The sequence below is a fragment of the Tupaia chinensis genome, unplaced genomic scaffold (assembly GCF_000334495.1).
Source record: "Tupaia chinensis unplaced genomic scaffold, TupChi_1.0 Scaffold000322_1, whole genome shotgun sequence".
Classification (NCBI taxonomy): Eukaryota; Metazoa; Chordata; class Mammalia; order Scandentia; family Tupaiidae; genus Tupaia; species Tupaia belangeri.
The window spans coordinates 4,167,766-4,190,125 of NW_006159816.1; the positions used below are offsets into that span (position 1 = coordinate 4,167,766).

General features: G+C 37.5%; 1 protein-coding gene across 6 annotated transcripts in view; it reads left to right on the forward strand.

The window, feature by feature from the left end:
• The window catches only part of CCDC141 (coiled-coil domain containing 141), a 239,919-nt gene that overhangs the window by 118,087 nt on the left and 99,472 nt on the right, over positions 1-22,360 (forward strand). For all 6 annotated transcript variants that reach the window (XM_006151644.3, XM_027773111.1, XM_027773114.1 and 3 more), the window contains 2 exons: positions 7,120-7,314; positions 20,316-20,488. In XM_006151644.3, the coding sequence (XP_006151706.1) occupies positions 7,120-7,314; positions 20,316-20,488 (368 nt within the window). The remainder of the gene's footprint in view (positions 1-7,119; positions 7,315-20,315; positions 20,489-22,360) is intronic.

The window sequence follows — 22,360 nt, forward strand, 5'->3', positions numbered from 1 at the left end:
AATAAGTGCCCTGCTCTTTGCTCCTGAAATATGGGCTCCACTCAGTGGACAAACACCCAAGAGAATAAAGGAAATGAGAAACTGGTAAGGGTGGGACCAGCAGATGATTGATGTAATAGTTACGTCTCTGGACTCCCACATAGTTGGCTATGGTTCGAGTTCCGGACCCAGTGGCTTAAAACTCACACCAGATTTGCATGAGTGTGTGTGCGTGTGTGTCCAAGATTCCAAGAGGAGAATCGAGAAGGTATCATGGCATGGCCATCCCATCTGGGGAGTGATTTCTCACTTTCTGTCTCTCTGTGTCTCTGTCTCTCAGGCGAGCACATGCACCCTATAGAAAAAGAAGATATCTCTTAAAAAAAAAAAAAAAAAAGAAACTTGCAAGGCATAGTTTTTTTTTTCCTGTAACTTTCAAAATATTTTCATGAAGAAAGAAATGTAGCAGTTAATAACTAAGCAGTTAATCTGGCAATATCTCTTATTTCTATCATAGACTATCAGTCCCAATCCAGGTAAGGTGCATTTATGGCTAACATGAAAATTGACCCAAGTTTCTGGAGGATCTAAAACCTAGGACTTCAAAGCAGACAATTCAACACTGAATTGACAGACACGTCACTAGAGAAGCAGAACAAACCACTTGGTAGTGACAGTCATTGCGCTATAAGGAAAGGAAGGCTCAGAAAGGAAAATGTTCTGCCTGTTACTATTTAACAAGTTTGGAATAAAAAGTGTACCTCCAGCTCCAGTTCACTGCTTCTCCCCACAAGGTTTTCCTGATTTCAGTAGCTGTGATTCTTTACCTTATGGCTGGAAGGTGAAACAGCACTCTTCTATCATCTCTGAGTGAAACTCAAAAATCACAGTTTTTCCTGTTTGCAGTCTCTGCCTTTTCTGGAATGCATCACAGGACAAAGTTCAAAAGTCCTGTAGGCACTGGACTGTGCAGCACTAGAGAGGGAGGTCAGACTCCTCTTTCCAGGCTGACCCTTAGCTTTGTATAGGTCAGTAGAAATGCCCAGGAAGGGAACATGAGAAGAGGAAATTACGACGTAGTTTGTAAACCAACTTGACCATACTCAGAGTTAGGGATTTTCAAGGGTTCAGTATCACTTCTCAAAAGCACAAACGCTTCTAAAAAAAGGAAAAGAAATTCTTGTTGAAAGCAAATTTTCAAATAGTTCATGATTAAAAAGACCAGGTTTATTTTATTTGTGCCATCCGCTAATGTAATCATGTTAAAGCTCTGTGATTGTGAGTCAGAGAGTTAATTCTCTTTGTGTTGAACCAATGGGACTACGGAGTTAGGGAATGCACAAGAAATGGGCTGTATCCAATGAGATGGCCTAGGAATTAGCCATGCTTCAGGAACTGTACATGAACCCAATACGTGCTTCTGCCAGATCTGATTTTGGCCAGTAATCTCCACAACTGATATTTTTGAGTAGTTTACAAATATATTCCTTGTTGTTTCTTTGTCCATCTTCCCCCACTTACAAATTACATTCTGAAGTCAAGCTTATAGTGAAAATTTACCACATGCTGTTGGTTTGTTAAATCATCTCATCTACAGAAAAGTTTTCATGTGAATAAAAGCTTACTAAACATATTGTAATTATTATTTTTTGTTTTCAATTGGAGTTGCTAACATTTTTTCACATTTTGGATCTACTTGTTGGGTAATTCTTATGCCTATCTATAACTTCATTTGGGACTTAACCTGGGACTGTTTAAAAAAAAGGAAAAAGAAAAAAGAAAAACAAGGAAAGAAAATAAATCTTTGCCTTCTTGTCTATCAGCACTAATCCTCTTAAAAATACCCTTTCAATCAAAGGATTCAAGAGAAGCTCAATTTCCTCAGCAAATGGAATACTGAAAAGTACAGTTTAAAAGGGTTACTACTGTGAGTGAAAATGAAAATAATGGAGTGACCTATGGAGACACCCTGAGCCCAGGAACACACAGTATCACACGTCTTTATTGGGTCACAGATATGCACGCATCTTTCTCAAATTGAAAAGTCAAGAAAATGGCAGGGGGTGGCTTTCAGCTAGTGGGGACAAGTACTGGAAATATTTTATTGCAAAGTGATTGAAACCCTGTTAGAGGTTTAACACTTAGCAGTCAGGCATCAATGATTTAAAGAAAACGGACCAAGAATTTCTCCATTGGGTTCCTCCAGCCTTGACAAGGATGACAACTATATTTTTTAAATAGTATGATGGATTCAGATGACTCTAGAAAGTTTTAGCTTAAAAATAAAATTGTGGAAGTGTCCCCTGAGAAAAATGGCCAGGGAAATATATCATCAGAACAGTAAAAAATGCATCAAAAGCTGCCTATAGATTGCCCAAAGAAAACAGAACCAATTTTCTGAGAAGATTGAATAGAAGTATTGAATGGACCCAGCTTCATTTAATACCCACAGAGTTCATGTGAAATGTAATTAAGAAGACTGGATATGGAGAACAAAAAAGATCAGAGGCACAAAATGGTCTTTTATAGTTTCTTTGGAAGGTCATAGCCCACTTTTACAGCACGATGTGAAGCACAAGGTTAAAGTGGGTTTTCAAAGACTTGGCCCTGCTCCAGAAGTCTTTTTAAAGTTGTTTGCAAAATTTATACTAAAGGCAAATATATGGACATTGTTAGAGAACAAGTATTTTTCTTCTTATTCATAAGAGGAGCTTTGTTATTTTGGTCCAATTGCTAAGCAAAATTACACCTGGATTGGGGCTGTAAATTTTCAATTGTAGCTATAGTAGCATTGTGTTTATTTTGAAATAGTGAGGTTTCAGCTTTCAAATCAGAAAAATCCCAGGGTTATATAAGGCTATTATCATCTCAAAGGCCTTATCCAGGCCTCTGGATGTTTTATCTAGGTAATTCTAAAGGCATGTGGTTAATCTTTCTGTGATGGGAAAGCAACTGAGGGGAGACAGGAGTGTTCTGAGAATGCACCTACCACCATGAGCCTCTTTAACAAACCCAAGAGTGAGATGACCCCTGAGGAGCTCTGGAAGCTGGAAAATTTATAATGGGTCCACTCTGTATAATCATACACTCAAGAGTCACACCCATGTGTTTATCAACTGCCTCAACAAGAAGAAACTCCCAGGCCATGTAAATGCACTGCAGTGCAGTTCTGCAATACAGAACATCAAGGACACAAAGTCCAACTCAGTCAACAATGACAACTACATCTCCAAGATGTTCCTACGTGGGGACTTGATTATCATGATCTGTCAAAACTACTCATCACTGGCCACTAACGTCCTTCCTCCCCATTATCAGAACTTGCTCTTTCATCCTGAGATGACCTGTCCTTTGAAATGAGAATAATGATGACACATTTTTTTAAATTTCTAGTGGTTAAAGGTAAATACTTCCTGTATTAGGAAAAATAGTATATGTGCTTTGAAGACAGGTGCTGGGATACCATTGAAAAAGTAGAGAGCAGAGCCAAACTACCTAATTTTGAATTTTGAATTTTGGCTCTTCCACTTTTTAATGTTGAGGATTTGGGTAAGCTGTAATCTCTCTAGGTTCTCTCTGTTGTTCCATCTATAAAATGACATAGTAATAGCTCCTACCTAGTAGGGGTGTGGTGAAGATTAAATGAGATAATACATTCAAAGCACTTAGCACAGTGTTAACAATAGGAAAAAAAATAATGAGTCCTTACGGTGTTGGAGACAGTTAAGACATCCTGGAGCTCACTGCTGTGAAGCACAGCACACAATGGCTAGAACCCATTTCTCCATACCCTAACCCACATGTTCCCTCAGCCTAGCATTCTATGTCCTTCTCAGATTGTCCATATTTGTTATGTGGTCTTCCCCAGTGAGCACAGATGGCTCTGCTTAATACCAGCTTGTGTTTTTGTTTTTGTTTTGTTTTGTTTTTAAATTGCCTGCTTTGTTCCACATCTTCCCATATTAAGCACTTTTCACCTGCATTTATTAAGAATTTCTTCCCCATGAATCTATAGAAGGAAAAAAAAATAATGCAAAAAGAGGAAATTAACTGATTGAATTGCTAGGAGGATGTGCATGGGGAAGGGAAGGAAAGAAACAAACTGAGAAAGCAGGTAAACCCAGAAGCGATACGGGGACTGTTAGCCACAAAACAGTATTTTCTGACACTGTTCCAACTGGAGCACTGGTCCTCTGAATTGATTAGCAAATAATTAATTTTTTGGTTGGGAAAGTTCATCCAAAATCTTTCAAACCACATGTCCTTGAAGAGTATCGATGCACATTAACATACTGAAGGTTCAGAGAAGTACTGCAGTAAAGAAACCTCTTTTATTTTGTTTATCTCATAGTACTGCTCAACATATAACAATGACCCATAACATTTGGGATGCATAACTCTACTATTATTTTAGAACTGAGAAACAGAAATACACATAAATAAAGAACACATTTTGAGATACTGAGGAGCCATGATAAAATTGATGGGAAGTGGGACTAACCTTTAGAAGTACCTATAATGCTTGCCAGAAATTGTGCTAAGTGCTTTAAAGGGGCCAGCAGGTGATGATGGTTAAGGCACTGGACTCTTACATGGCCAACCACAGTTTGAGTCCTGGACCTGGCAACTTGCTTTTTCACTCATTCTCTCTCTCTCTCTCTCTTTCTCTCTGTCTCTCTCTGATCAAATCGAACAACAATAATAAATAAAATAAAATAAATAATTATAAAAATATTTGCTCATCCACAATTGGTTAAAGTTATGGTTCTAAGTGGGAGAGGTATTTACAGTGCTTTATGAAAGACTGTTGCAGGGCATAGCAGTTTTCTCTAAGTGGGGAAATGATGGCTCTTTGAAAAATAGAGAATCTCAAGAACTAAGATAACCCATACTTGTGCTAAAAACTTGCCTTTGCACTCACTGAGCAATCTGGAGATTTTAGAGTCTCTCTGTTTTCAATGTTCTGGAAGTCATCATGACATACAGTACTGTGAATTAGTCCCAGTACTGCCACTTATTAGATATGTAACCTAAGTTACATATTGAAAAAAAAAATACCCCAAAGAGTTCTTGAGTTTATATAGTTTTATAACAAGTACACACACACAAAAAGAAAAAAAGCCAGTCCCTTACTCTTATATTTATGAATCAAAATATTTTCTTTTGCTCAAATTCTAGAACAGGTTTTGTGAACCCCATAAAATAATATGTATGATTTTAACCTTCAACAACAACTAACTGTTATTTTAAAATGCTATCATTTTTTGTGTTTGTGTATTTATAGGACCAGCATATATTAATGTATTTCATAATGTAAATATATGTGTTACATATAAAATAACAATCCGTGTATTGCTAAAGAAAATAACTACATTTTGTTCCTGTTTTATACTCCTCAAGATATCTGTCAAATGATAATGCCAGGCACGTAGTATTAACACGTCTTATGAAATGAATGAATGGAAATAGTAATGATAAATTGCACTAAAGTTATGTTTATTTTATACAATGTAATATAACAAATGTAACTTAATAATATGACATTTTGCACTAGGGGAACAAAGCCAGGATAGAATCAGGCTGAGATTTTTAAAATCTGGTGCTAAATTTTGTATGCTTTAACAAATAACCTACGTTTACCATTCAATTTCAGCTGAGATGAGTATGAGAAAATTCTCTAACAAGTCTAACATGTTAGAGATAATAACTATTTTATGAAACTGGATCTGGCTTTAGTCTCTTTAAAAGAAACTTGAATTTCCTTTCAAATAAATTAGATGTTTGGTTTATTCCAACTTTTATTTACTTTACTTGCTGTTTTCCTTTTTTTTCATCCTCATGTAACACAAAGTTAAAAACTACCTTTTTTCTTTTACTGAAAGATTCATATGTCAATAAGAATGAAGTATTGAAAGGTGAAACTGAGGTCAAGAAGGAGGAAAAACTGCAAAAATAACAGCTATTATTGGGATGAATAACAGATCTGAGTTTCAATTCTCAGAGGAGGCAAACACAAAAACAACTTTCATAGCGTTATGTGATTTCTCTTCCTTTCTTGTATGCGTTTGCCCACATAGACAGTGAGCTAGAATTTTGAGGTAGATACTTTCTTATAGTTAAACAAACAAACAAACAAAGCACAAAATGAGTTATACACTTAAAAATGCTGTTACTGAAATGCATTCAGGTAGAGTTAACAGGAACGGAAGTGACCTGCACGCTGGACGGCAGGTGCTCCATCCATCGCAGATCCCAGCACCCTACCTCTTCCTGCTATCAGCTCCACTCCCTTTTCAGTCTCTTTCCTGCATGCTTTTCTATTGTATCTACATCTTAGTGCTGAAACCTGTAGTGTAACGTTTACTGCTACAGTATTTACCATGTTTTCATCATTTAAACTATAATGACAGGTTTCTGATATATTCAACACATCTAAATGTACTCTGAATCTTATCAGAGATTTCAAAAAGCATCTTAGTTTGAGCCACTGTAGCAATGCCATATAAACTGGGTAATTTACAAACTACAGAAATTTTTTTCTCACCATTTTCGAGACCGAAAGTCCAAGATCAGGGTGCCTGCAGGTCAGGTTGTGGTGGGGGCTCTCTTGTAGATTGCAGACTGCTAGCTTTTCTCAAGGTATCCTCCAAGGAGAGTTAGAGAATTATGGTGGGCCTCTTTTTAAAGGGCGCTAATCTCAGGGGACCAGTGGTTGGCGTGATGGCTGTGTCGCTGGACTCCCATGTAGCCAACCGTGGTTTAAGTCCCTGACCTGGTGGCTTAAACTTACGCCAGCCACATGTGCGTGCGAGCCCAGGATCCTGAGAGGAGAATGGAGGAGAAGGGATTGCAGCGTGGCCATCCCCCCTGGGTGGTGATTTCTCTCTTTCTGTCTCTCTGTCTCTTTTTCTGGCAACTGCCTGAGCCCTGTAGCAGAAACCTCTCCAAAAAAAAAAAAAAAAAAACGAAAAAAGGGCACTAATTTCATGAATGAGGCCTCTACTCTCCTGACGTAATCCCCTCACCTCCTAATACCATTACATTGGGCATTTGATTTCAATATATGAATGGGGTGGCACAAATATTCAGTCCAAACTGGGGCCATGTAAAAAATAAACTAAAGTGAGTGATGTTTTGTAGGAATGGAATTCCACTGCTGAAAAGCTGAAGAGTGAGGCACTGGAGTTTCTGCTGTCAAAGGACCACATGGAGAAACAACATCTACACCTCTCTAATCAGAAATTGAATCGACTCCAAGAAGAATTTGGTCAACTGATGGTGGAAAGAAAAACCTGGTTAAAAAAGGCGAATGATTTTTTTAACAGTGCTAACAAGGTCAGTGTGAGGTCAAGTTGATCACTTTAGACAATCAGGCAGACCAATTAGAGACCAGTTACTGGAAAAGGCTGGAGAACATCACACAAAGCAAAATTCCATGTATTAATAGAATTTCAAAACTGGATGGCAGCAAAAAAGAGTCTTTAAAATACATTCTCACTATGGCTGTTTTTGGTTCTTAAAGTTCAAAGCAACTTTATGCTTTGACGTGTAAAGGTTTACTTAAACACACAAACACACACACACACAAAACACATTCATGATGGTTTTATCTTAGAGATGCCATTGGTCTGTTTGAGGGTAGGGAGACGCTTATGTACACTTGTAGTGTTTCTCACAGGCAAAGGAAATTATAAAATACATCGAAATTATTTATTTTTCTTTTTTTTTTTTAACCAAAAAGTCTTTGTTGGGACCAGCAGTTAGCGTAATGGCTATGTTACTGGACTCCCTTGTAGTCTACTGCAGTTTGCGTCCCAGATCCGGTGGCTTAAACTCACGCCAGGCCCGTGCGCATGCATGCCAAGATCCTGAGAGGAGAATGGAGGAGAAGGGATTGCAGCGTGGTCATCCCCCCTGGGGGGTGATTTCTCGCTTTATATCTCTCCGTCTCTCTCTGACTTTCTGGCGAGTATATGCGCCTCATAGTAAAAACCTCTAAAAAAAAAGAAGTCTTTGTTATTTTAAATCCTCTTTCATTTTTTAAGTAAAAATACATGAATATTGCAGGCTGTCTGCATGTACATCACAAGGCTAGAAACAGTGCTTTTCCATGAAGTCAACTGAAAGGACATCTTGCTTTGAATCATCCCAGATCTCCCTGGGGTCGAAGAGTACTCTGCTTCTCCTAGTCTATTTTTTAAAAAATCAGTTGTACAATAGAAGGTGGTTCCTGTTGAATGTTAATATCCATCTGTTCATATCATTGGAGTAGTGTTTAGTATGTGAGGTTGGCAATCTTACCTGAAATTTTTTTCTACATTTTAGTGTAATATACATCTCTATTCTGCTCTCTCTCTCTCTCTATATATATATATATACACACACACACACACACACATATTTTAAATCATGATGTAAAAATATATACTATAGGATGTGTGTGCTTGTTGGAGAGACTGAGAGAGACAGAGAAACAGAAAGTGAGAAATCATCCCCCAGGGGGGATGGCCATGCCACAATCCTTTCTCCTACACTGTCCTCTCAGGATTTTGGGCACACACACATGCCTGGTGTGATTCCAAGCCACCAGGTCTGGGACTCGAACCACGGCTGACTATATGGGAGTCCAATGACATTACCATTATGCCATCTGCTGGTCCTTTATATAATATTTTATAGCCTTAAATTTCATTTATTTTCTTTCTCAGTTTTTTTTTTCTACTATAGGGCACATGTGCTCATTAGAGAGAGAGAGAGACAGAGAGAAACAGAGAGAAGTAAAATGAGAAATCACCCCACATCACACCAGGGAGGGTGGCCATGCTGCAATCTCTTCTCTACCACTCTCCCTCAGGATTTTGGGCATGCACACACATGTGCCCGAGTCCGGGACTTAAACATCTCAGTCATCCACATGGGATTTAGTGACTCAATCACTATGCCACTTATGGGGCCGCTCACTGATAGCTTTTAAAAATGAGACCAGCAATGAACGGGGAAATGGTTGGAAGCTAGGTACATCATGATTTAAAATCACCACACCTATAGTCTGGACAGCATGCCCAGGTATACATCAAAATAGTGACTTTGTCTTGAACTTCTTAACTAATCAGAAATTTCTGAAAAGGCTGAATAGCGATACTCCAAAATAGAGATGCTCCAAGTATGGTAGCAAATGTTAAAGACATATTTATTGTCATATTGTTTGGAATTCCTTTAAGAGCAGAAACAGATGTAGTATATTACTAGAGCTATCAAACTAAGTAGATGTGAAATGCTAGTTAAGTTTCTCTTCAGAGGTCCTGTCTTCAAATAGGAGGATTTCATTTACATTATGTCATTCTACAAAATGAATGGGTCATCTGCAAAATTATTAAATTAGTGTTGTTTTTAAGGGAAACAATTAAAGAACATGTTTCAATAAGGCATACTTCTAGTATCCTGTAATTTATATCCTGTAATTTATACCCTTGCAAAATGGACTTTCTCTCGTTCTCTTTTTCTCCCTTTCATTCTCATTCTCTTACTCTTGCTTTCTCTGCCATTATTTGGTATTTTACCAGGAAGATTTTATTCTATTATTATTCTTGGGCCTTGAGGGAGAACTGGCATGTCTCCTGAAAGTTTGAGAAGAAAACAAAACAAAACAAAACAAAACCCCAGATCTGTATAAAATAATTTATGTTTCTTAATCTGAATACATTAGATTTTTAGACTTCCTGTTTCATCATTTGAATGCTAAGGCATACTAACTTTCCAAATTATAATAATCTTAGCTAAGACTTATCCATATTACTGCATTTTCTAAAGGGGACAAATGACACTAAGAAAGGTATAGAAGTCTTCCTTTTTTTCAAAGCATCAAGAAAAAGAGTTTATTCCAACAATAAATCTAAGAATTTATGTGAAAGATGATAGATGCTTTTTACTTTAGCAAAAATAGAAGCTAGCGTCTGAAAAGTAAATGTTTAATCATGATTCTTGAAATAAATTCTTCTCCGTATTAAGAAACAATAACTGGGAGCCAGCAGGTGATGTAGTTGTTAAGACATTGGACTCCCATATGGCTGCCTTCACAGTTCAAGTCCCAGATCCAGTGGTTTACAAATCACATCAGATACTTGTGTGTGAGTACCCAAAGTCCCAGGAAGAGAATGAAGGAGAAGAGATTGTAGTGTGGCCATCACCTGAGGGGTGATTTCTCACTTTCCCTCTCACTGTCTTTGTCTCTCTCTTATGTGCATGAATGCACACACACCCTATCCCAAAAATCTTTAAAAAAAAAAAATCTCATCACCTTATCCAATCTCGGTCATAACACTCAAAAATAACCGTTGTTCAAGTAAAGGACTAGATTTAAAAAGTTAATATAATTTCAAAATCCTTTAAAATATTTTTTATTGTTTAAAAATTCTTTTTGTCTGGGACCAGCAGTTAGCATAATGGCTATGTCGCTGGACTCCCACATAGTCAACTGCGGTTCGAGCCCTGGACCCGGTGGCTTAAACTCACACCGGGCGCTTGTGCATGCGTGCCCAAGATCCCATGAGGAGAATAGAGGAGAAGGGATTGCAGCATGACCATTGCCCCTGGGGGGTGATTTCTCACTTTCTATCTCTCTGTCTCTTTCTGTCTGTCTGGCGAGTGCACGTGCCCTATAGCAAAAACCTCTCCAAAAAAAAAATTATTTTTGTCCTAGTGAAGGGATATTTTTAATTTAATTATTTACTTGTAATGCACTACATTTTTCTTTTGAAAATTCACTTTATTGTGCCTTGAGTGCACTAAGCTTTCCTAATTACAAACCTTCCCATTTTGGGATGATGCCATGGTCTTTAGAACAATGAGGAATTGGAGATTTTACCTTATTTCAATATCATGTGTTAGTCAATTTTATGGGTGCTAGCAGAAGAACACGAGCTCTTGGTGAAAGTCATAGCAGAAGCACGAGCATGCCACATCAGTTCTCTAAGCCCCAATTCCCATGGAGCCCATCTGAATGATCTGTATGGATGTGGGCACCCACAGCAAGTGGTACCCATGGTGCCCTTTGTTCTCTGTCTCAGAGGGAGATGTTATCTTAACTCTGACAGTTGCTTGCTGTAGACTTGACAACCAGGAAACAGCCTAGAAAAAGAGGAGTGAGGGTCATGCATTCTTGGCATTATCAGCAAGATGTGTAGGTGCACCAAAGACCCTGGAAAGACATTCTCTACTAACATGTCCAAATTTGGATGCATGGGGAGATAGGAAATGGATGCTTTAGAGAACATACTTTTCTTTTTCTAAGAATTATTTATTTAATTATATTGATTATTGTTAGTCTTCAATTTGACCAGAGAGAGACAGAGAGAGGGAGAGTGAGAAAGCAAGCCTCCAGGTCCAAGATTTAAACTGTATTCAGCCATGTAGGAGTCCAGTGCTTCAACCACCACACCACCTACTGGTCCCAAGAACATACTTTTCTTAAAAGCTAATTGTATTCTTTGTAAGTGAAATTAATTTTTCTCAGCAAACAATCTCTTGTTCCAAATTTGTCGAAGCTAGGTCAATATTCTTTTCCAATTTCTGTGTCAAATGCTAGTGTGAAAAAATATGTCAGTGTCATGGGTAATACATAAATGAGTGGATAGGACAGCTTGAATGTCCTATTAATAAATATTAAAAATAAAAAGCAAAATATGCGATGTTCTTAAAATATTCTTTTTGCTTTTTTACATTCTATTAAAATAAAAAGGCATGAATATCAAAATTTATCTGCAGAACAGAGTACTCTAAGTTTTGCCTATGATTTATGTATTCTCCTTAATCCAGATTTTTATCATGTTTCTGGTTCTAGTCATCTAGACATCCTTCCCTCCCTATCTCCTTATATTTTAATTAATCCAATCTCTATTAAATAGGGATATTATCATTTACTAAGAAGCGGTCACATTTTATTATTATTATTATTATTACTGAAGTGTTGAATTAGTAGTATGGTGCATTTATGAGAATAATTGCCCTTCTTCTTTGGGTAGTCAATTATTTAGTTAATGTTTATTAAACACCTGCTATGTGTCATTCACTGTTCCAGCTACTAGGGATACAGCAGAGAATAAAACATACACACACACAAACCATAAGCTGATGTATTTTCCAGTTTACACAATTTGATAAAATGTTATTATAGCCTAATTGTCCACATGACCACAGTTTCCTTGCTGCCTTCGTCTCATGGCTCCATGGGCGCAATTGGTTTCCTTTTAATTCTACTGTGTATTTACGATTACCCAAGGCTCTGGAATCTGTTTCTCACCCAGAGGCAGTATCTGCGGACTGTGGATTCAGATGTGACGGTGTGAACCTGGAGCGAGCAGTAGGCGGCGATATTGAGACACAGTAATTAGGACTTTCTACTGATGCTTGTCATAAACCAGCCACTATTAATAGATTTGGCCACCTAATTTAAGAACCTCAGATACACCTTTTTCTTTTGAGAGTTTCCTACTGTGTTCAGTGAACTTTTTTGTGAAAACATGTGACAACTAACACAAGTAAGAATCCGCTGTCAACACTGGATGAGAGCTTCTAAGAGAAGAATTTCTCTACTTACCAGAAGTTGCTAAGAGTTATGAGGACATCGTATGAAATATGAACATAGCACTTAGTATGAAGACTTATCTGGATGACAAATTTTCATCTTTCATGGTTATAGCCATTAAAGAGAAAGTCCAGAGAATTGGGGAACACAGCAGGGATCTTAACTTGGCCCAGACAAACAGTGTCAAAGAAGGCTTGAGGTCACTAAGGAGTTAAGTTTAGGAAGTCAGGGCAAGAGGGATTGAGAGAGGGATGATGATACATAGTTGTGCCTTGTTTGGAGAATCTAAGATAATTCATTTTGCCAGGTATGGAGAGTGTAAACCCAGAGAAACAAGAGACAAAAGCAGTAGAGAAGCAGGCAGGGGTTTCAAAATTGTTTTGAATAGCATGCTAAGGACTTTCTATTTTATACCGTGCATTTCATTAAACATGCAGAGACATTGGGACCAGCAGTTAGCATAATGGCTATGTCGCTGGACTCCCATGTAGTCGACCGCTGTTCGCGTCCCGGACCAGGTGGCTTAAAACTCACGCTGGGTGCATGTGCGTGCGTGCCCAAGATCCCGAGAGGAGAATGGAGGAGAAGGGATTGTGGTGTGGCCAACCCCCTGGGGGGTGATTTCTCGCTTTCTGTCTCTGTCTCTGTCTGGTGAGCGCACGCGCCCTATCACAAAAACCTCTCAAAAAAAAAAAAAAATGCAGAGACATTTAAGGATTTGCAGAAGTCATGATGAAGCAAACCTTACCGAAAGAAGCAAATCAGAAACTGTCTTAAATTTAATACGTAGTGTTTACAAATCCTGGGCTTTAGAGCTCAGGGATCAGATCCAGCAAATATGTACTAAATATTACCAAACCATTAGCATAAAATTATTGAAACACAGGTTGAACATCCCTAACCTCAAAATTCCAACTTCAAAATGCTCCAAAATATGAAACATTCGAACACTGACATGAAACCACAAGCAGAAAATTCTACACCTAATCTCATATGATGGGTCACATTCAAAACATTGCAATATAAAAACCTTGTATGAAATTGCTTTCAGACTATGTGTATAAGGTGCATACAAGACATAAATTTTTGGACATGGCTCCCATCCCAAAGGTATCTCATAATATATATAAATATATTCCAAAATTTGTAAAAAATTTAAAACCCAAAACACTTCCAGCGCCAGCATTTTGAATAAGGGAGAATATATATAATGAGTTGTTAAGAAAATCATGACGCATTTTTGGATAGAAAAACAAAAATACTCCATGAATTCCCAGTGACCCAATACTCAAATATTCTGATTGATATATATATATATGTGTGTGTGTGTGTGTGTGTGTGTGCATGTGTGTGTGTATACATGTATGCATACACACACACACACACACACACACACAAATATACTAGGAAAGAAGGAATGCCTTTAAGATCTTACATGTTTTTCATCAGAGCCCACAACTTAGCCCATATTTGACAGACTTATAATCATGACATTCAATATTATTCACTCGTGAGTATCTTTCACAATAAAGGTATCAATGGACATCTAAGTCATGAGCATATTCATAGGTTTCTGTCCCCTGTACAATTTCAGATTGTTTTATCTATTGGCAATAAACATATTCTGCCTTATATAATAGTGATTTCTAGATAGACTTACTTTTTTTTCTAAATTGAAAGTTTTTGAGAGTAAGAAACTGGTCCATCTCAGCTTGTGTTCCCCAGCACATGTAAGATAGTACCTTCTAATTAGCAGCTGCTCAATAATTATTCCAATGACTAAGAACAGTGAAATATTACAAGCATTGGAGCTTCAAGGCCAGCAATAATATTAACACATTGTTTATAAGACATTATATTCATCCAAGGTAATTGGGATGAGGTAATTTTGCAAGAGGAGAGTTGAATTCCTTGAAAACATAAAGAGTACAAGTCTCAAGCCCCTTCTCTGCTCTACGTCTGATAGTACCGTGCTGCTGTGTAAAGGGACTTGCCATCACATAGATCACTTCCTCTGAGAAGTCTCCGGTCATATCAGCTGCTTTTATCTTATTCTTCCCATAGCATTTATCTGTGCTCCTGAAACAGAAATTCTCTTAATCATCGTTGTATGCTGCCTAGTGTTCAAAAAAAATTTTTTTTTGGCTGAATGAATGACTGGCCATGTGACATATCAATTTTCCTTTTGAGCCTGAGTTATCTTTTTTTCTAATCATTATCTTCTTTAGGGAATATCTTTTAAAAATAAAAATTCTTGGGACCAGCAGTTAGTGTAATGGCTATGTTGCTGATCTCCCATGTAGTCGAACACGGTTCAAATCCTGGACCTGGTGACTTAAACTCACACTGGGTGCATGTGCGTGCATGCCCAAGATCCTGAGAGGAGAATGGAGGAGAAGGGATTGCAGTGTGGCCATCATCCCTGGAGGGTGATTTCTAGCTTTCTGTCTCTCTGGCAAGCACACACACCCTGTAGCAAAAATCTCTCCAAAAAAAAATGTGTGTATATATATATATATATACACACATACACACACACATATATATATAATCTTATAACTGGCAGTAAATTGTAAAAAAATCTTCTTAGGATAGAGTTAGAATATTAAGTAAGTGAAATTGTAGGGTATTGCATGAAAATTTAGAAATATTTGCTAGCATGACTACCAAAATGGCAGAATGGATTTCAGAGCCAGGTGCTTGGGTAATGAATCTGGTCTCAGATATTTATTAGTTCTATGACCTTGGACAGTTACTTACCTCCCTGTGCAGGTGGCATTTTTTATCTGTGAAATAGAAAAGATAATTATGTGTACCTCACAGAGTCATTGTGCTGTCTAAATAAGTTAATATATGGCTAGTACATGGAACAGCTAAACACTAAGTGCTAGCCATTATTTTGTCATTATATGTGCATTTAATACTGTACTAGCCGCTCTAATGTGACTTAAATGCTTTTGTTTATTTTCATATCCCCAGTATGTAGCTACGTACATCCATAGATTTCAATGAATGTTTTTTGAATAAGTGAAAAAAATTAATGCTTTACACATAGTAAGTGGACATTTTTTGTATTATTCCCAAGGTTGTTCTAAAATCTTTTTATGTCAATTTAGATAAAAGAGACCAGAAATGATAACCTATAACTAGTTTCCTAAAGTTCTAGCTGATGGATCTAGTTTCAATTTCTAAGGTGGCTTTGCCTCCAAAAAAGTAAGAAATAGTCAATATATAAATTTCCTCCACTTATTGATAACATACTTCAGATGTCTGTGCTTTCAGTTCCAAACTCCTTCTTTTCCAGTATTTTTTTTCTTTTGTTCTTCAGTTTTTTGGATTCTGAGCTAGAACCTGCTTTAGGAGCTGAAGACTTGAAGCACCTCTCATTAGCACCTCTAATTATCCTGGTAACAGGAGGGAGTTCTGAACACTAGGAGCTGAAAACTACATCTAACCTTCATGGCATTTGAAAGTTTAGGCAGATTGAGACCGTACCTGAATTAAGAATTAGCTCACCAGACTGAGAGCCAACAGAAGTTATGCCAGATGATGTTTAGGAGAAGCAACTAAAGATTTTGGTTTTTATAAAATCTGAACTCAGTAATCTGAGTCTCTACAGAGCATGGAATCCAGTGCTCTAATTAGAAGCCGTGTAGGTCCTGGGTGGCGATAAATTTCTGAGCAAACTTTCCATTCAGCCTCTATACCCATAAAAGGATTTTCTAAGTTCTGCAGTTTGCTATTGTTGTTTAATGTTGAATCTCTTCAAATCAATTAGTCAAGAAGCAAATTATATTACTTATTAAACATCTCTGTGAACTCGCATGATATAAGACTTATGCTGGATGATGCATGGTTCTTATTTAAATTATTAGTCTTGCAGATATTTTTAAAAGAATAAAATGTGCCATGTCCTGATACCATCTCCATCCAGAACAGCCTGCCTTGGATTCTGTACTTAATAAAAGAAAAAAGAAAAAAATAAAGGAAAGATCCTTATACGTTTTTAAGAAACAAAAACCTAGCAACTACTCAGTCTTTTCCAAAACAAAGCCAAGAAAAGAAAAGAAAAGAAAAAGCTAATTTGTCACTTTCTTATCTAAGAACGGAATGACACTACATAAAATGCTCAAGAACTAGAACCTAGAGGGAGAAAATACTATCTACGTACCTATGTGCTTTTTCCCAGTCCACTCGTAAAATCTTTATTTGATCTGCACATACAAAGTTCAAAGAAGAGGGGACATGGAGATAGAAACTAAAGAAGAGACATTAATTCCAGGGAGTTTATGTGAAGGTTACAGTGTTTTAATCACCAGATATAACCTGATCTGCACCATGTGTATGACAAAAAGATTCTTTGCAGGCTGGATCCAGCGTATCAGATTCCTCATGGATGTGGTGAATAGGAAGCACTCGGTTCTATTTTGGAGGATAGATGAAGTAAGAGTAATGATACTTGGATTACTCCTACAATTGGCACATCGAGTCTTCATCAAATTCTGCATGGGAATAAGAAAGATGAGTTTTGCATATGATTCAGACAATCAGACAGTATAATCTTTTAAAATAAGCTTCCTCTTAAAGTTTAGAAATCTCTTATTTCTGTGTCTACAGATTGTTTCTATTAGGATTTGGTGAAGGTTAAGGGTAGGAATAAATTCTCTTACATCTTCCACTCCATCTTCACTGTAGATATTCTGAGAGTGCATTTGTAGAGTTAGTGAAATAAAATCACTCACCTCCTTTCTTCTGCAGTAGGATTTGGTGAAGGTTAAGGGTAGGAATAAATTCTCTTACATCTTCCACTCCATCTTCACTGTAGATATTCTGAGAGTGCATTTGTAGAGTTAGTGAAGAAATAAAATCACTCACCTGCTTTCTGCTGCAGTAGTTCTAGTATGGGTGACACATAAAGCAATTCATAAGTAAATGCTTTCCTAACACTGATTTTTTTTTTTTTTTTTGAGGAAAACAGCTCTGGTTAGAAATTTTGGTTACTTTGATTTTAAAGTCTGGGTTATTTTTGTCCTTGATATATCATCTTTTCTAGTGAATGTTTAACCCTTTGATTTATTTCCTTATATTAGAAAATAACACTTTTGTAATAACATTCAGGAGTGGAGTAGAATGACATCACACATACATTTCATGAGCGTGTGGCGTTAGCATCAATGCCCGAGAATATGAGGCTGGCAGCTGTTCACTGGGGCCACAAGAGGAAAGTCTCATGTGGGATGAATGGCAGGCAGAAGGTGGTCATGGTCTTCTCAGTGACTTTTTAAAGACGGGTTGGATCAATCAGGATTTAGAATAACAGCAAGCAAAGATTTCCTAAGCATTACTGTATGTCTGCCATCATGCCTACTTAATTCTCAAAACAACAGCAAATGTAGCATTTATTAAGGCTATAATAGTTTAATATTAATTGGAATGGATTTAAACTTAGAGGCAAGAAAAACTTTGGAATCCTCCAAATTTCACCCACACTAGGCACTTGTGAATTATCTTAAAGGAAGAAAGGAGAGAATGCCCTGATAGTTACATATACACTCTTCCTTTATTTTTTACTTCAGTGTGGCTAGGAGTTCTCCATCCTAAATGTAAGTTTGTATCAGTATAAGTTCTAATTCACATACATTAAACTTTAAGCATAATTTAAAAGACCTCCAAGTAATTTTGACTATACCAGAGTTTTGCTTGAGGCATGTTTTTAAAACTAATTCTCAATTAACATGGGACTCTATTTGAAATAAGCAATAAAAAAACTTAAAATATAAAACAAAATTCCAGGAATAGTGGTTATTGTCAAACAATGTTTTAATAAGTTATATAAGCGTTGTAAAAGTCATCAAATCATTTTCTTTTCTTTTCTTTTTTCTTACTTTAGATTTTTGCCGTGGGGTGTGTCCTCACCAGAGAGAGAAAGAGAGAAGGAAAGTGGGAAATCAACCCCTACCCATGGGGGGGTGGTTATGCTGCAAGTCCTTCTCTCCCATCCCATTCTTGGGATTTTGGGAACACACACACACACACACACACACACACACACACATATATATACACACACACAATGTGATTTTCAAGCTAGTGGGTTCAAGACTCAAACTGCGGAGTCGGCCATATGGGATCCAGAGCCTTAATCACTGTGCCACCCACTGGCCCCTTCTTTTCTAACATAATCATCTTGTTGCATTTGGCTTCATTGTCAATAGCAGGAAAAAATGATTAGATAAGAAAGAGTTCGTCAGGTTCCAAATTTCTTTAAGAATGCTTTCTTCCTTTGATAGTTCTAAGTATATAAGAAATCTCTCAACTTTCCCTGTATTTTTCTCATGTGTGAGAAAGAAGGCAGACACATGTACAAAAAGTATGTTTTTAAATCCCACCTTTTCCAACCAGGATTACAGGTTTTTCTGAACTATCTCCTCTTAAGCATCCCATACTAATCCTTTGCCACATGGCACCATAGCCCAGTGTTTAAGAGCAGAGGCCTCATGGCCAGAAAATTAGATTTAAGTTCCAAATCTATTAGTAGAAGTACCCCTTTGTGCAACTTATTTAACCTCTCCCAAGTTTTTCCAGTCATATAATGTTGATCATTTCTTGCTCCCACTTAGGGCTGTTAAGGACAGTGCACCTGGAACGCCATTGGCATTCAATATTTGTTGACTGAATGAGAAGTAATTGTGCAATACACAGTACAGAAGCAGGGACATAGTTGGTTTTCATTAAACTGTGCTCTCTGCTTTCTCCTTTTTTCCCCTTGTATCACCATGGTCTTCTTGTATTGCCTTTTTATCATGTATTCCTCCATCTCAAGGCCAACAAAGTCTTAATGGCCACATCAATGGTTTCTCTCTTCTCTATGTGAATTCCATAAACTTAATCCTTCATGCTAGGTTGCTGATCTACTAATCAAGAAAGAAAATAAAGAAATTAAAAAAAAACTTCTCTCAAGAAAATATTTTCATTTGTAAGCCTCTGTTTTATCTTCGTAATCCTGTTTTGCATGTCAGAAGTCAAATAGTGCCTTCGTTTTCCTCTTTGCCCTGCTTCAGAACCAAATTCTAATCTCCTCATAGACAGATGGATGTCTTGGATGGAGTAGACTGGAGGTCTTAAAAAGGCAAGAGAGAAAAGTACATTAGTAATTTCTCAAATATTTCCCTATAGTTTCAGAACAAAGTAGAATTTTGGGGAGAATCTCCTTTTAAGAATATTCAGACATTTACTTGATGAAAGGATGCACAATATTAAAGAATTACTTAATTTAATTTATTCATCACTATTATTACCATTTTTAAAATTTGACCAGAGATAGAGAGAGGTTCAACAAGTCACCAGGTCAAGGACTTGAACTTCAGTCAACCATGTGAGAATCGAGAACCTTAACCATCACACCACCTGCTGGCCACACTGCACAATATTTTTAAAACAGCTTGCTCATTTTTGTATACAATATAAACTGTGCAAGAAATGAACCAAACTCTCCAAGTTCTATTCAGTTATAATTGTTTGTGTTATACATTCTCCATATAAGCTACTTTGGTAATTTTATGGGGCTGAACTAAGCTGTAATCAGTTTCCTTAAACAAAACACTTAAAATTATACAGCTGTTTTTTGAGACTAAGATTAGTTTTCATTATGACCAAACTAATACATTAGTTTAGTCACTAGTGCTTCGTGTGCACATTGATGTTAGATTTTAAACTAGAAAAGCAGAAAATGAAAGTATGTTTTCTTTGGCAGGCATTTGATGTACTTGGAAGAGTTGAAGCTTACCTTAAGCTCCTTAAATCTGAGGGTTTAAGTCTGTCTGTCTTGGCAGCAAGGCATGAGCAATTACACAGGGAAATTAAAGACTGCACAGCTGATGCTTTGCAAAAGGGACAAACCTTAATCAGCCAAGTCAACTCCTGCAGGTGAGTAAAGTCTATTTCTTCCTCAGTATAACAGTTTCACAGTTTCCACAACCTGTTAAAAAAGAAGTTGCATGATTTTTTTTTCTGCTTCTGATGTTTTGCTGCATTATGATATAGCTTACAAGGACGTATTGAATTCTGGTCAACAGCAATTCTGAATACAGCATGGCTTATCCAGAAAGTGTGGCCATATTCTGAGCCTGAGGGCTTAAAGGCGCTAAAGCTCTTTATACGAATTTCTGTGGAGGGGCGAGGGGATGGACTGAATAAGAAACAGAGCTTTAGTTCTCAATGCTTTTCATATCCTAGCATCATCATAGGTCTCTTCCTCCCTTTAGTTCTTGAGTCTTGAGTCTCTCCTGTGCCTTTTCACTTTTGGGAAGAAGTAAAGTACCAGAATTCACTTGTGACCTTGGTAGCTCACCAAATAAAGCCCCTACTGAAAGATGGTATTAATAATAAAAGCTCCCAGTTACTGAGAGCTATGTGCCAGTGACTTTGCCAAGAGCTTTTGGAACATTATCTCATTAGTCCTCTAGAAACCAGCAACTCTAAAAAGTAGATACTACTAACACTTTCTTTTACAAGTAAGAAAACTGAGATACAGAGAAATTAAGTAACTTGGAAAAGGTAACATAGCCAATTATGGCAGAGCTGGGCTTTGAAACCAAGTACATGGGCCCCAGACCCTATGCTCTTCTAACCAGTGTCCTAGGAGGATTGTCTTCATGAGCACACGTGTTGAATGCAGCAGTGCAAGCTTAGAGTTGGGGGGACATGAGGAGAAAAAAGGACCTTGAGAAATAGAAATAGAATGCAGTGGGAAATTATGGGAAGTAACAGGGATTGGAAGACAAAAGGGAGATGGCAGACCAGATTATGGAATACATATTGTCTAAGAAGAAATGAAGGCTTACCATTTAAGAGAGAGATACCTCAAAGATTTATGTGAATGGATCAACCCAGTGTTTCATCTTCTATAACTACAATCTCCTTGAAACTCAAACACATTCAATTTGAAGAAAAACAAAATCAGTAGGAAGTGTTACAAATATTTCATTTTTGCTTAGACCTTTGGTCTATCTTATTCTGGATGTACTTGAAAATGTTGATTCGGTAAGTTTAGCTTTGGGGAACTTTCTTTTCAGAAGACAATGTGAATCTGGATAGAGATGTTTAATCTGTTTATGATGCTTGCTATAGGACCATACACTGCTAAATTAGAAATAATCTAGGGACCAGCAGTTAGCGTAATGGCTATGTCGCTGGACTCCCACATAGTCGACCGCGGTTCGCGTCCCAGACCCGGTGGCTTTAAATTTGCGCTGGGTGCATGTGCGTGCATGCCAAAGATCCCGAGAGGAGAATGGAGGAGAAGGGATTGCAGCGTGGCCATCCCCCCGGGGGGGTGATTTCTCGCTTTCTGTCTCTGTCTCTCTGTCTGTCTGACGAGCGCACATGCCCTATAGCGAAAACTTCTCCAAAAAAAAAAAAAAGGAAATAATCTAAAGGTCTTCCAGAAAGAGCCAAAAAGTTGATACTATGAGAAAGGCAAATAATTTTTTTAAGTTTACTTATTCATTTATCTTAATTTGCTATAGGGCATGTATGCTTGCCAGAGAGAGAGAGAGTGAGAGAGAGAGAGAAAGTAAGAAAGCAAGTCACCAGGTCTGGTACTCAAACCATGGTCAACCATGTGGGAGTCCAGCACCTCAACCACCATGCCATCTGCTGGGCCCCTAAAGACAACTAATTTCACCCTTTGAAAAACTAACAGGGGAACCAGCAGTTAGCGTAATGGCTATGTCGAAGGACTCCCACGTAGTCGACTGTGGTTCGTGTCCCGGACCCGGTGGCTTAAAACTCACGCCG